The sequence below is a fragment of the Salmo trutta genome, chromosome 16 (assembly GCF_901001165.1).
Source record: "Salmo trutta chromosome 16, fSalTru1.1, whole genome shotgun sequence".
In the NCBI taxonomy this organism is placed as follows: domain Eukaryota; kingdom Metazoa; phylum Chordata; class Actinopteri; order Salmoniformes; family Salmonidae; genus Salmo; species Salmo trutta.
This window is the reverse complement of record NC_042972.1, coordinates 13,543,173-13,557,839: the sequence shown is the minus strand read 5'-3', so window position 1 is coordinate 13,557,839 and position 14,667 is coordinate 13,543,173. Positions and strand designations below refer to the sequence as shown.

Below are 14,667 nucleotides of genomic sequence, written 5' to 3'. Positions count from 1 at the left end.
TTGCTTGGGCCAAGAAACACAAGCAATGGACATTAGACCGATGGAAATGTGTCCTTTGGTCTGGAGTCCAAATTGTAGATTTTTGATTCCAACCGCCATGTCTTTGTGAGACGCGGTGGAGGTGAACGGATGTGGTTCCCACCGTGAAGCATGGAGGAGGAGGAGTGATCGTGTGGGGGTGCTTTGCTGGTGACACTGTCTGTGATTTATTTAGAATTCAAGGCACACTTAACCAGCATGGCTACCACAGCATTTTACAGCGATACGCCATCCCATCTGGTTTGGGCTTAGTGGGACTGTCATGACTTCCGCCAAAGTCGGTCCCTCTCCTTGTTCGGGCGGCGTTTGGCGGTCGACGTTACCAGGCTTCTAGCCATCGCTGATCCACCTTTCATTTTCCATTGGTTTTGTCTGTTTTCTACACACCTGGTTTTCATTCCCCGATTACATATTCATGTATTTAACCCTCTGTTTACCCCATGTTTTTTGTGCGTGATTGTTTTTATTATTCATGACAGTTCATGATGGCTGGTTTTTCACCCGTGTGTAATATTTTCCGTTTGTATTTGGCCAAGTGTATTTGTTACCTTGTGCCTTGATTTATGAGTAAAGTACGTTGCTCACTCATTTTTTCTCTCCTGCGCCTGACCTCATGCACCAGCTACACTCACCTTCTGACAGGGACTATCATTTGTTTTTCAACAGGACAACAACCCAACACACCTCCAGGCTGTGTAAGGGCTATTTTACCAAGAAGGAGAGTGATGGAGTGCTGCATCAGATGACCTGGCCTCCACAATCACCCGACCTCAAACCAATTGAGATGGTTTGGGATGAGTTGGACCGCAGAGTGAAGGAAAAGCTGGCAACAAGTGCTCAGCATATGTGGGAACTCCTTCAAGACTGTTGGAAAAGCATTCCAGGTGAAAATGGTTGAGAGAATGCCAAGAGTGTGCAAAGCTGTCATCAAGGCAAAGGGTGGCTATTTGAAGAATCTCAAATATTAAATATATTTTGATTTGTTTAACACTTTTTTGGATACTACATGATTCCATATGTGTTATTTCATAGTTGTTATGTCTTCACTATTATTTTACAATGTAGAAAATAGTAAAAATAGAGAAAAACCCTTGAATGAGTAGGTGTTCTAAAACTTTTGACCGGTAGTGTACGATCGTACATGATTTTTTCTTCGAAAATACAACAATGAAACATTACACAATGAATCCATTTTATACATAATTACCCAAATTATTGCAGCATTAATGGACCAAAGGCCTTTTCAAAGGCTGACACAGTTTGTTGAATGTCCCCATGTTGGCTCACATGAAATATCATGTCAAAGTGTGTTCAGCAGTGAGAAGCCTGTCCAGTGCAGCATTGGGAAGGAAGCCTGTCCTGTGTTCAGCAGTGGGAAGCCTGTCTTGTGTTCAACAGTGTGAATGAAGCCTGTCCTGTGTCCAGCAGTGAGAAGCCTGTCCTGTGTCCAGCAGTGAGAAGCCTGTCCTGTGTTCAGCAGTGTGATGTCTGTCCTGTGTGAAGCAGTGTGATGTCTGTCCTGTGTGAAGCAGTGTGAAGTCTGTCCTGTGTGAAGCAGTGTGAAGCCTATCCTGTGTTCAGCAGTGTGAAGTCTGTCCTGTGTTCAGCAGTGGGAAGTGAGGTAGGCCTGCCTGAATATTTCGTTACAATTTTTATCATCTTGAAATTATATTTTATACCAACAAAATATCAAACCTTCCATCTAACTGTAGCTGTTGTAATTGTATATTAGTGAACTATGTTAATGTTTCCAGTTGAGTGTTATGTCATTGATCTAGCTGTTAAGTGTTAGCGCATTTGAATAATTGATTCTTAGAAACACTTTTTTAGCAAAAATTAATAAAAAAAAAAAAATCAAGACAGCTGCAAGGCATTTGTGCCCAAGTTGCTTATATAATTCTTACAGGAAATGAATAAATAAATACACACATCTAAATGATTTGATATATACAAATCAATAAAATACATCTTTACAGATCATATAAAGACTAAACCAAATGTACCTCTACCCATAGAAAGCATCTTTGTGGATATCACAAATGCAATATTGTGGGTAGTGGGTATTGAATAGAATATGTACAATATCTTTAGTAAGTAGTGTGATGTAAATACCATCAGTGTTTTTGTACAACAACCACAACAGAATAGTGCACATAGAACTGGTTATAACGTCCCTTTATCCCATAGGGCTTATGGACACGAGTCATAATGTTGATAATATGACATTCTTTTGAAATATATGCATTTAGCTGATCAACCATAATGCAAAACATGTCCTCTGTTGTTCACTGTAAATAATAAGTCCTTTGGGATAGAAATACAATACATTACATTTTAGATGCAATTGGGAATCTCTTATGCCACGTATCAAAAACAAAGAGTATCAGCAAAAGAACATGAATGTCATAGTTTAGATCAAATTCTAGTATATTTTATAGAATTATTATTTAGGAGACACTCTTATCTAGAGCAACTTACAATAGTGAGTGCATACACTTCCATGTTCGTTCGTATTGATGCCCTGTGGGAATCGAACCCACAACCCTGGCATTGCAAGTGCTGCGCTCTACCAGCTGAGCCACACAGGACCTGTATCTCCTGTGTGATAACTCTTTAACCATCTCAATCATAATATAGAAGGTTGGCAATTAATCTGCATTCCAGGGTCAGATATTTTTTTTAAATCACTGGCAAACTTCACCTTGATGAGTGTGTGAATACATGAGAACAAATGTGTTTGCTCTTAGTCAAGTTGCTGCAAACCTTCCGAGTATGAAAAACTACAGGCGCTTTCTCAGTAAAAACTGCTGGAGTGTGGTCTGATAAACCCTTTTACTCACTCTACGTTGCAGTCATTTAAGAGGAGCTGGGTGACTCTGTTCTCACATGTACCATTGGTTGTAGCAGCAGCCTCACACCCAGCATATCGGACTCTCAGCTCTGAACTCCAAGGCAGAGTCACCATGGCCCCATTTATATGAGGTTCCAATTTTGGCCTACTTGGATCCTGACCACCCTCGGTCCCCGTAAGCGCCTTCCCCGGTGGCCGAGTTGGGTGAGGGGGCGCAGAGGTCGGAATCAGTGTCGGACTCACCTTCTGCGATGTAGGGCCTTACCTTGGCGCAGCGGGCTACGCCACTGAAATAGCTGTTGTTCAGGAAGTCCAGGTTCTCCTTGGACTGGGAGATGCTGAAGCCACTGAAGGAGCGCTCCAGCTCCTCGTGGTTCACTGAGGGGATAGAGATGGACGTGTCGCTGTCTGGCTTGCCCTCTCTATCCCCTTCGCCACTGCCTCCACCTCCTCCTCCACCACCTCCACTACCTCCTCCTCCACCACCGCTGTTGCGGTGGGATCCCCGATTGCTCCCGTTGTGGCCTCCAGAGGAGCGCTCGTGGGCCGGCGGAGGAGGGATACGGACCAAGGAGTGATCACCTACAGGAGAGGGTAAGTTGCCTTGGCTAGGCTGGTGGAACTCGCTGACGTTGTGCTGCTGCCAGGAGGTGGAGGGTGGGCAGTGGACCCCCGGGCCGGAGCAGGATGGCGGTGGGTCAAAGTTCTTCTGTCCGATAGAGCTGTTGGATCGGATGATCTTGGTGATGGAGCCACTCTTCTCCATGTGGTCCACAGGGCTGTGGTAGGGCGGTGCTGGTTCGGGCTCCTTGGACCCAAAGTAGGCGTCCGTCTCCGACTGTGAGATGCCCATGCGCTGGATGTAGATGTTCACCAAGAAGTCCAGCTTCCTTTCCATTGACATGACCTGCTCAGAAGGGAAGACACCATGGTGTGATGGACAGTTGGAAAGCCCAAGTGAAACAAAGGTATACAATGAATACTGCCATCACCAGATAACAGTATACCTTACCTGTTTCTCCATTTTCCCTAGGCGCCCCATCATGCTTGTGTCCTCTTCAACCCCACTGTCAGTGGTTCCTTTGGGACGGTCTTTATCTGTGATTGGAGTACCTCGACCAACAATCTGGTCAACTCTACCGATTCAAAACACAAACAGGTGACGTCCATCTAGTGTCAAGCCAATAGAGTTGAAGAAAACCTACTTGAAATTGACACCTTATATCACCTTAAAATGTATACCACAACAAAACAAAACACTTACAGTACTATATTATACTCTAAAATAATCGCTGACCTTCAACTCAGGTCCATGGTATAACAAGTGGAAGTGTATAACCTGACAATATCTGATCCTACTGCAAGAGGTAGAGGAGTGCAGGTGTTGAGAGGAGAGTGCCACACACTCGGGTACAGCTCTCACCTTTCTAGCGCTGAGCACAGTGGGAGTCAGACAGGCTCATGCATGGGATGGCATGGCATAACATGTATTACAGTGTGTTCAGACAACGGAGAGATGGAGGAGGAGGAGGAGGAGGAGGACCTAGGTAGGGCCTTGGAGGATGTTTTTTTTTTATTTCAACTACTCATCAGTGCCATTCATGGGCTCTTGAACCCCAGCAAGACAATATAGAAACACGTTACTTCAAGTTGAGAGGTTATAACAAAGGTCTTAAAAACTCTATGAAGCTTCTAGAGATGGTAGGTTGCCATACATGGTCTGCTTCATAACATTGTTAAGCCAGTTGTCAAAGTGTAAGGCAAGTTGTCATGACATGGGTTCTATGACTGCTATGACAAAGGTTCTGTAGATATATTGAAAGGTTCTGTAGGTATATTGAAAGGTTCTGTAGGCATTATGAGAGGTTTTGTAGGCATTATGAGAGGTTCTGTAGGCATTATGAGAGGTTCTGCAGGCATTATGAGAGGTTCTGCAGGCATTATGAGAGGTTCTGTAGGTATATTGAAAGGTTCTGTAGGCATTTTGAGAGGTTCTGTAGGCATTATGAGAGGTTCTGTAGGCATTATGAGAGGTTCTGCAGGCATTATGAGAGGTTCTGTAGGCATTATGAGAGGTTCTGCAGGCATTATGAAAGGTTCTGTTGGCATTATGAAAGGTTCTGTTGGCATTATGAAAGGTTCTGTAGGCATTATGAAAGGTTCTGTAGGCATTATGAAAGGTTCTGTAGTCATTATGAAAGGTTCTGTAGGCATTATTAAAAGTTCTGTAGGCATTATTAAAAGTTCTGTAGGCATTATGAAAGGTTCTGTAGGCATTATGAAAGGTTCTGTAGGCATTATGAAAGGTTCTGTTGGCATTATGAAAGGTTCTGTTGGCATTATGAAAGGTTCTGTAGTCATTATGAAAGGTTCTGTAGGCATTATTAAAAGTTCTGTAGGCATTATGAAAGGTTCTGTAGGCATTATGAAAGGTTCTGTAGACATTATGAAAGGTTCTGTAGGCATTATGAAAGGTTCTGTTGGCATTATGAAAGGTTCTGTTGGCATTATGAAAGGTTCTGTAGTCATTATGAAAGGTTCTGTAGGCATTATTAAAAGTTCTGTAGGCATTATGAAAGGTTCTGTAGACATTATGAAAGGTTCTGTAGACATTATGAAAGGTTCTGTAGGCATTATGAAAGGTTCTGTAGGCATTATGAAAGGTTCTGTAGGCATTATGAAAGGTTCTGTAGACATTATGAAAGGTTCTGTAGGCATTATGAAAGGTTCTGTAGGCATTATGAAAGGTTCTGTAGGCATTATGAGAGGTTCTATAGGCATTATGAAAGGTTCTGTAGGCATTATGAAAGGTTCTGTTGGCATTATGAAAGGTTCTGTAGGCATTATGAAAGGTTCTGTAGGCATTATGAAAGGTTCTGTAGACATTATGAAAGGTTCTGTAGGCATTATGAAAGGTTCTGTAGGCATTATGAAAGGTTCTGTAGGCATTATGAGAGGTTCTATAGGCATTATGAAAGGTTCTGTAGGCATTATGAAAGCTTCTGTAGGCATTATTAAAGGTTCTGTAGGCATTATGAAAGGTTCTGTAGGCATTATGAAAGGTTCTGTAGACATTATGAAAGGTTCTGTAGACATTATGAAAGGTTCTGTAGGCATTATGAAAGGTTCTGTAGGCATTATGAAAGGTTCTGTAGGCATTATGAGAGGTTCTATAGGCATTATGAAAGGTTCTATAGGCATTATGAAAGGTTCTGTAGGCATTATGAGAGGTTCTATAGGCATTATGAAAGGTTCTGTAGGCATTATGAGAGGTTCTATAGGCATTATGAAAGGTTCTATAGGCATTATGAAAGGTTCTGTAGGCATTATGAAAGGTTCTGTAGGCATTATGAAAGGTTCTGTAGGCATTATGAGAGGTTCTATAGGCATTATGAAAGGTTCTATAGGCATTATGAAAGGTTCTGCAGGCATTATGAGAGGTTCTGTAGGCATTATGAGAGGTTCTGTAGGCATTATGAAAGGTTCTGTAGGCATTATGAAAGGTTCTGTAGGCATTATGAAAGGTTCTGTAGGCATTATGAGAGGTTCTATAGGCATTATGAAAGGTTCTATAGGCATTATGAAAGGTTCTGTAGGCATTATGAGAGGTTCTATAGGCATTATGAAAGGTTCTATAGGCATTATGAAAGGTTCTGTAGGCATTATGAGAGGTTCTATAGGCATTATGAAAGGTTCTGTAGGCATTATGAAAGGTTCTGTAGGCATTATGAAAGGTTCTGTAGGCATTATGAAAGGTTCTGTAGACATTATGAAAGCTTTGAGTAAAGTGTTAATCAAATGTGGACACTAAAAGGGGAGGTTGATTCAAGAAGTGTCACTGAAAAAATAGCTTGGACACATTGGATCAGCTGAACTTATTGCCCTGAAGCACCATGAACCTTCTAACCACCATCCACAACATCTACACTAGATTTAACACTGACTGAGGCCTACTTATACAGATATAGGATCTTCATTTGATCACCTTGTTGCAGGATAACTTTTCTGCAATGCAGGATATTTAAAACTTGTATTGTTTTGAGGTTTAAAAAAGGTTCTGAGGTTTGTAATTTCCACTTGAAATGTCAGACTTGATTTTCCCTTAGGAAAAATGTATCAACCCCTACAAAAATGTCTAACTATAATCCACATAATAATTCACATTTGCTGTTGCTGTAGAATTATTTTCCTGCTGTAGCAAAGTCTCAAATTAAGATCTTACATCTGTAAGAGGGTTAGCAATGAACTACCATTTTAAACATCTGAATAAGAGAGAAAAATCCTCAGTATAAAAATATTATTCACAGAACTGCTTCATAGTCAGGTAAAACATGCTCACCAATTTCCCAACCATCCCAGGCAGCCAAGACTAGAAAACTATGCAAACTTCTGAAATGGACATTGTGCATCGTGTGGCATGCTTCAATACGCCTCATGCCAACATGCACCCAAAATCAGAGAACATACTATCCTGTTCATAGTCGCCTCATAGGTCATAGCCAGTAGCTGTATCTTATTATTTTGATGTATAAGCTCTTCATTGTCAACGTATTGCAGGCGATTCAGCTCAACACTTTTTTTGTTCGGCTACTTGACTTGACTACTTACCTACAGTATATGAGCTTCTCCTATGTCCTACGGGAGCATTTACCATATTCTTAACTATTGTATAAAACAAGTTATTCTTCTTTAACTTTTATTCTACTTTTATTCATTCTCTGGTAAAATCATTGCAGTATAGTGCAAGAAAAATGAGAAGAAACAAAATTGCACGTGTTATACTGTATGTGTATACAATGTATACACTATGTATTCAGCCGATTAGCACTCAGAGAGACAATATGAGTCAATGAGTTTCAGTAGTTATTTACTGAGAATAACTCATTAATTGCTGCTTGCAGTAAGATATTTGCCACTTTGATAAAGTCACAACTCTTTATAGACACAGCTAGTCACATGCTGTCACATACAGTAGGCCGAGCCAAAAAAAGGTTTCCGCTGCTTGTCAACAAAATGGATAAGGAACTCAGGAGAATCTCTTGATGAGAGAGAGGCAGTCTGGTGAGGGCTAACCTAGGAGAGTATTTTGGTGACACTTTGGGTCCGTCAGATGAATACTTCTTATGGCGTGGAGTTGAGGGTCCATGGGGACCAACAATCATATCTATCCTGGCAAAGTGAATAGAGAAGACAAATCCACAACGCAGGATGAAGACGCAACACGGAGCAGTCCGACAAGCGCACATGAAATGAACGAAACCAAAACAACAGAACCAGGAGACAAAAGACAAGGAAAAATATGTATTTTCCAAAACAAATTTTCCAAAGGGATGTTTTTTCATTTGGGAAAATAATCACAGACTATAGCTTTATGATATGACAGTGAAGCCATCATTTCAAAAAATAGTGAGGAGATTTTGATATGAAATGTTTTTCTGTTATAAGTAGGAATATATTTACATACATGTGGAACCCTAACTACTAGCACTACCTTTGCTACTTAATTGAGGAAGAATGTACGCACTATGACTGAGATATGTGGTTGTCTCACCTAGCCATCTGTAAGTCACTCTGGATAAGAGCCTCTGCTAAATGACTACAATGTAAACAATGTAAATGTTGTGTGATGCGTATAGACTCGGAAATCAGATTCAATGAACTCTGACCTTTAGGGGGAACAAACCTCACCATAACTCTATATTTGCAATGGCTGGTTGCACTTGGTAAGAACAACCTCACAGAAAATTCCCTTGTTCATGGATACCAGAGTTGTGTCTCTAGAAGTTGGACCCTTTATGAAGAACCTCTTAACATCATACCATGATTTCAGAATATGCCCCTTTGCTAGGAGCAGGTCAGGCCAAATGTTGATTGGCTTGATAAGAGTTGTATTAACATTCATACAGACTCACACTGCTGCTGCGCCCTTGCTGTCTCTGCCTTGTCGGTTCCCCTCTTCCCACTGGGATTCTCTGCCTCTAACCCTTTTACAGGGGCTGAGTCACTGACTTACTGGTGTTCTTCCATGCCGTCCATGGGAGGGGTGCGTCACTTGAGTAGGTTGAGCCACTGACGTGGTCTTCCTGTCTGGGTTGGCGCCCCCCCCTTGGGTTGTGCCGTGGCGGAGATCTTTGTGGGCTATACTCGGCCTTGTCTTCGGACGGTAAGTTGGTGGTTGTAGATATCCCTCCAGTGGTGTGGGGGCTGTGCTTTGGCAAAGTGGGTGGGGTTATATCCTGCCTGTTTGGCCCTGTCCGGGGGTATCATCGGATGGGGCCACAGTGTCTTCTGATCCCTCCTGTCTCAGCCTCCAGTATTTATGCTGCAGTAGTTTATGTGTCGGGGGGCTAGGGTCAGTCTGTTACATCTGGAGTATTCTCTTGTCTTATCCGGTGTCCTGTGTGAATGTAAATATGCTCTCTCTAATTCTCTCTTTCTCTCTTTCTTTCTTTCTCTCGGAGGACCTGAGCCCTAGGACCATGCCTCAGGACTACCTGGCATGATGACTCCTTGCTGTCCCCAGTCCACCTGGCCATGCTGCTGCTCCAGTTTCAACTGTTCTGCCTGCGGCTACGGAACCCTGACCTGTTCACCGGACGTGCTTGTTGCACCCTCGACAACTACTATGATTATTATTATTTGACCATGCTGGTCATTTACGAACATTTTAACATCTTGACCATGTTCTGTTATAATATCCACCCGGCACAGCCAGAAGAGGACTGGCCACCCCTCATAGCCTGGTTCCTCTCTAGGTTTCTTCCTAGGTTTTTGGCCTTTCTCAGGAGTTTTTCCTAGGGAGTTTTTCCCAGCCACCGTGCTTCTTTCACATGCATTGCTTGCTGTTTGGGGTTTTAGGCTGGGTTTCTGTACAGCACTTTGAGATTTCAGCTGATGTACGAAGGGCTATATAAATAAATTTGATTTGATTTGATTTGATTTAAAGAAGCAAACTACATTAATGTTTCATAAAAAGTCACTGATTGTCACTGATTCACTGAATTCGCTATCTTCTTTTGTTATTATTGGGGTACAGTAGCCTATACCGTGATGTTGGTGGGACTCGGGAATATCATGAATTGCCAAATCATCCTCTGATTCCAGAAATGTTCTCTTTAACCTACTTGGTTAAAAAAAAGGTAACAATATATATTCGCAAACACTACCAAACAAGATGGCCTCTAACACAGAAGGCAACATTATTTGACAGCGTACTGTAATCCCTTACATTGTGGAGTGACACACAGGTGAATGGTGTGTGAACACATCACCACAGAGAACAGACATCACTTGAGAGAACAGACATCACTACATATAACAGACATCACCACAGAGAACAGACATCACTTGAGAGAACAGACATCACTACATATAACAGACATCACTACAGAAAACAGACATCACTACATATAACAGACAACACTACATATAACAGACATCACTAGAGAGAATAGACATCACTACATATAACTGACATCACTACAGAAAACAGACATCACTACCTATAACAGACATCACTACATATAACAGACATCACTACAGAGAACAGACATCACTACATATAACTGACATCACTACAGAAAACAGACATCACTACAAAGAACAGACATCACTACAAAGAACAGACATCACTACAAAGAACAGACATCACTACAGAGAACAGACATCACTAGAGAACAGACATCACTAGAGAACAGACATCACTAGAGAGAATAGACATCACTACAGAGAACAGACATCACTACAGAGAACAGACATCACTACAGAACAGACATGACTATAGAGAACAGACATCACTATAGAGAACAGACATCACTACATATAACAGACATCACTACAGAGAACAGACATCACTACATATAACAGACATCACTACAGAACAGACATGACTATAGAGAACAGACATCACTAAAGAGAACAGACATCACTATAGAGAACAGACATCACTAGAGAGAACAGACATCACTACAGAACAGACATGACTATAGAGAACAGACATCACTAAAGAGAACAGACATCACTATAGAGAACAGACATCACTAAAGAGAACAGACATAGCTACAGAGAACAGACATCACTGCAGAACAGACATGACTATAGAGAACAGACATCACTAGAGAGAACAGACATCACTACAGAGAACAGACATCACTACAGAGAACAGACATCACTAGAGAGAACAGACATCACTACAGAACAGACATGACTATAGAGAACAGACATCACCACAGAGAACAGACATCACCACAGAGATCAGACATCACCGCAGAGAACAGACATCACTACAGAGAACAGACATCACTACAGAGATCAGACATCACCGCAGAGATCAGACATCACTAGAGAGAACAGACATCACTAGAGAGAACAGACATCACTACATATAACAGACATCACTACAGAGATAAGACATCACTACAGAGAACAGACATCACTACAGAGAACAGACATCACTACAGAGAACAGACATCACTACATATAACTGACATCACTACATATAACAGATATCACTACATATAACAGACATCACTACATATAACAGACATCACTAGAGAACAGACATCACTACATATAACAGACATCACTACAGAGAACAGACATCACTACAGAGAACAGACATCACTACATATAACAGACATCCCTACAGAGAACCGACATCACTAGAGAGAACAGGCATCACTAGAGAGAACAGGCATCACTACATATAACTGACATCACTACATATAACAGACATCACTACATATAACAGACATCCCTACAGAGAACCGACATCACTAGAGAGAACAGACATCACTAGAGAGAACAGACATTACTACATATAACAGACATCACTAGAGAACAGACATCCCTACATATAACAGACATCACTACATATAACAGACATCACTACATATAACAGACATTACTACAGAGAACAGACATCACTACATATAACAGACATCACTACATATAACAGACATCACTACATATAACAGACATCACTACAGAGAACAGACATCACTACATATAACAGACATCACTACATATAACAGACATCACTACATATAACAGACATCACTACATATAACAGACATCACTACAGAGAACAGACATCACTACATATAACAGACATCACTACATATAACAGACATCACTACATATAACAGACATCACTACAGAGAACAGACATCACTACATATAACAGACATCACTACATATAACAGACATCACTACAGAGAACAGACATCACCAGAGAGAACAGACATCACTACAGAGAACAGACATCACTAGAGAGAACAGACATCACTACATATAACAGACATCACTACATATAACAGACATCACTACATATAACAGACATCACTACATATAACAGACATCACTACATATAACAGACATCACTACATATAACAGACATCACTACATATAACAGACATCACTAGAGAGAACAGACATCACTACATATAACAGACATCACTACATATAACAGACATCACTACAGAGAACAGACATCACTACATATAACAGACATCACTACATATAACAGACATCACTACATATAACAGACATCACTACATATAACAGACATCACTAGAGAACAAACATCACTACAGAGAACAGACATCACTACAGAGAACAGGCATCACTACAGAGAACAGACATCACTACAGAGAACAGGCATCACTACATATAACAGACATCACTATAGAGAACAGACATCACTACATATAACAGACATCACTACAGAGAACAGACATCACTAGAGAACAGTATCACTAGAGAGAACAGGCATCACTACAGAGAACAGACATCACTACAGAGAACAGACATCACTAGAGAGAACAGACATCACTACAGAACAGACATGACTATAGAGAACAGACATCACTACAGAGAACAGACATCACTACAGAGATCAGACATCACCTCAGAGATCAGACATCAGTAGAGAGAACAGACATGACAACAGAGAACAGACATTACTAGAGAGAACAGGCATCACTATAGAGAACAGACATGACAACAGAGAACAGACATCACTAGAGAGAACAGACATCACTAGAGAGAACAGACATCACTACATATAACAGACATCACTACATATAACAGACATCACTACATATATCAGACATCACTAGAGAGAACAGACATCACTAGAGAGAACAGACATCACTACATATAACAGACATCACTAAAGAGAACAGACATCACTAAAGAGAACAGATATCACTAGAGAACAGATATCACCAGAGAACAGATATCACTAGAGAACAGACATCACTAGAGAACAGACATCACTAGAGAACAGACATCACTACAGAGAACAGACATCACTACTGAGAACAGACATCACTACTGAGAACAGATATCACGAGAGAGATCAGACATCACTACAGAGAACAGACATCACTACAGAGAACAGACATCACTACAGAGAACAGACATCACTAGAGAGATCAGGCATCACGAGAGAGATCAGACATCACTACAGAAAACAGACATCACTACAGAGAACAGACATCACTACAGAGAACAGACATCACTAGAGAGATCAGGCATCACGAGAGAGAACAGACATCACGAGAGAGAACAGACATCACTACAGAAAACAGACATTATGGACATCAAACACAGGAAGACACAACGAGGCATGCAATGTAATTGTAACCTCACGCTCTATTTGAGTGCTGTACCCAGGCATCTAAAAGTGTGGCAAAATGCCTGTTTCTTAGAGAGAGACTAAGAGCGAGAGAGAAGGAGAGAGGGAGGGTATCTTGCCTGGACTGGAGGTTTTTGATGCGGGCCAGCATGTCCAAGTGGCCGGCTGAATACTGCTCTATGACGTCCATCACGTCGTACGGCCGCAGGCTCTCTTTGAACTTCCTCTTGGAGACCATGAACCTCATAATGCTGAGGAAGAGAGAGATGTTTCCGATATGAACACAACCTCAAGGGGACATTTCGTAGATGTATGATCATTCTACTATGGTTGGGGGAATTTTGTGGGGCATGAGACATCTTATTTAACTTTATACATGTCTGTATAACAGCGTAAACCAATTTTCCCAAATTGAGTATTCTAGCGCTGGTCTGAATAATAATACAGATAAAATGAGAGATTGAGATTGTGACCTGACTAGGATTGTAAAATTACAGTAATGTCTGTAACTTTCCCCAAACTCCCAGAAATCCCAGTTGAAAGATTCCCAGAAATCCCAGTTGAAAGATTCCCAGAAATCCCAGTTGAAAGATTCCCAGAAATCCCAGTTGAAATATTACCAGAAATCCCAGTTGAAAGATTCCCAGAATCAGGAGTGAATAAGCTGGAAATATGGACCTGGGAATTTTGGAAAAGTTACAGACATTTTGCAGCACTAGATCTGAGCCAGACCCACTCTGAAAGACAACACTTGTCTTGGCTTACCAAATGGCCCTGATGGAGACCTTGAGTCCGGGAGTTAAGTCCTGAGGGACAAACTCACAGTGGCAGCTCTTATTGTCGTCCGCTATTTCCTCACCAGGGAGGCTGGCTTCTATGAAACACAACAAGCACATGACAGCTCCGGTGTTAGCGTGTTCCTGTGGGATGAAAACGCTGAGCTGTCATCTGCACTCTCATTCCATCTTTTAGGATGTCAGTCTGCATGGAACCAAGCGAAGGCAAGGCACGGCCATTAACTTGCACAGCCCAGGGTTACAGTGTGGGATTGGGAGCCGGGTCGAATCGAGGGCAGGTTAATGGCAGTGTCGGTTCATCTCATTGGCCAATGCAGGATAAGGTAAAGGAAAGGGGGGGA

At 41.5% G+C, this 14,667-nt stretch overlaps 1 protein-coding gene across 3 annotated transcripts in view; it reads right to left on the bottom strand.

Moving 5' to 3' along the window:
* Window positions 1-1,163: 1,163 nt before the first annotated feature.
* Window positions 1,164-14,667, bottom strand: part of LOC115150118 (potassium voltage-gated channel subfamily KQT member 2) — a 77,058-nt gene continuing 63,554 nt past the window's right edge. For 2 of the 3 annotated variants that reach the window (XM_029693066.1, XM_029693067.1), the window contains exons 12-15: window positions 14,295-14,403; window positions 13,649-13,780; window positions 3,903-4,026; window positions 1,164-3,797 (exon numbers count right to left, since the gene is read on the bottom strand). In XM_029693066.1, coding sequence (XP_029548926.1) covers window positions 3,036-3,797; window positions 3,903-4,026; window positions 13,649-13,780; window positions 14,295-14,403 — 1,127 coding nt within the window. In that variant the 3' untranslated portion in view covers window positions 1,164-3,035. Of the gene's footprint in view, window positions 3,798-3,902; window positions 4,027-7,963; window positions 8,060-13,648; window positions 13,781-14,294; window positions 14,404-14,667 lie in introns of all 3 variants that reach the window. The other variant, XM_029693070.1, reaches the window with a different exon arrangement.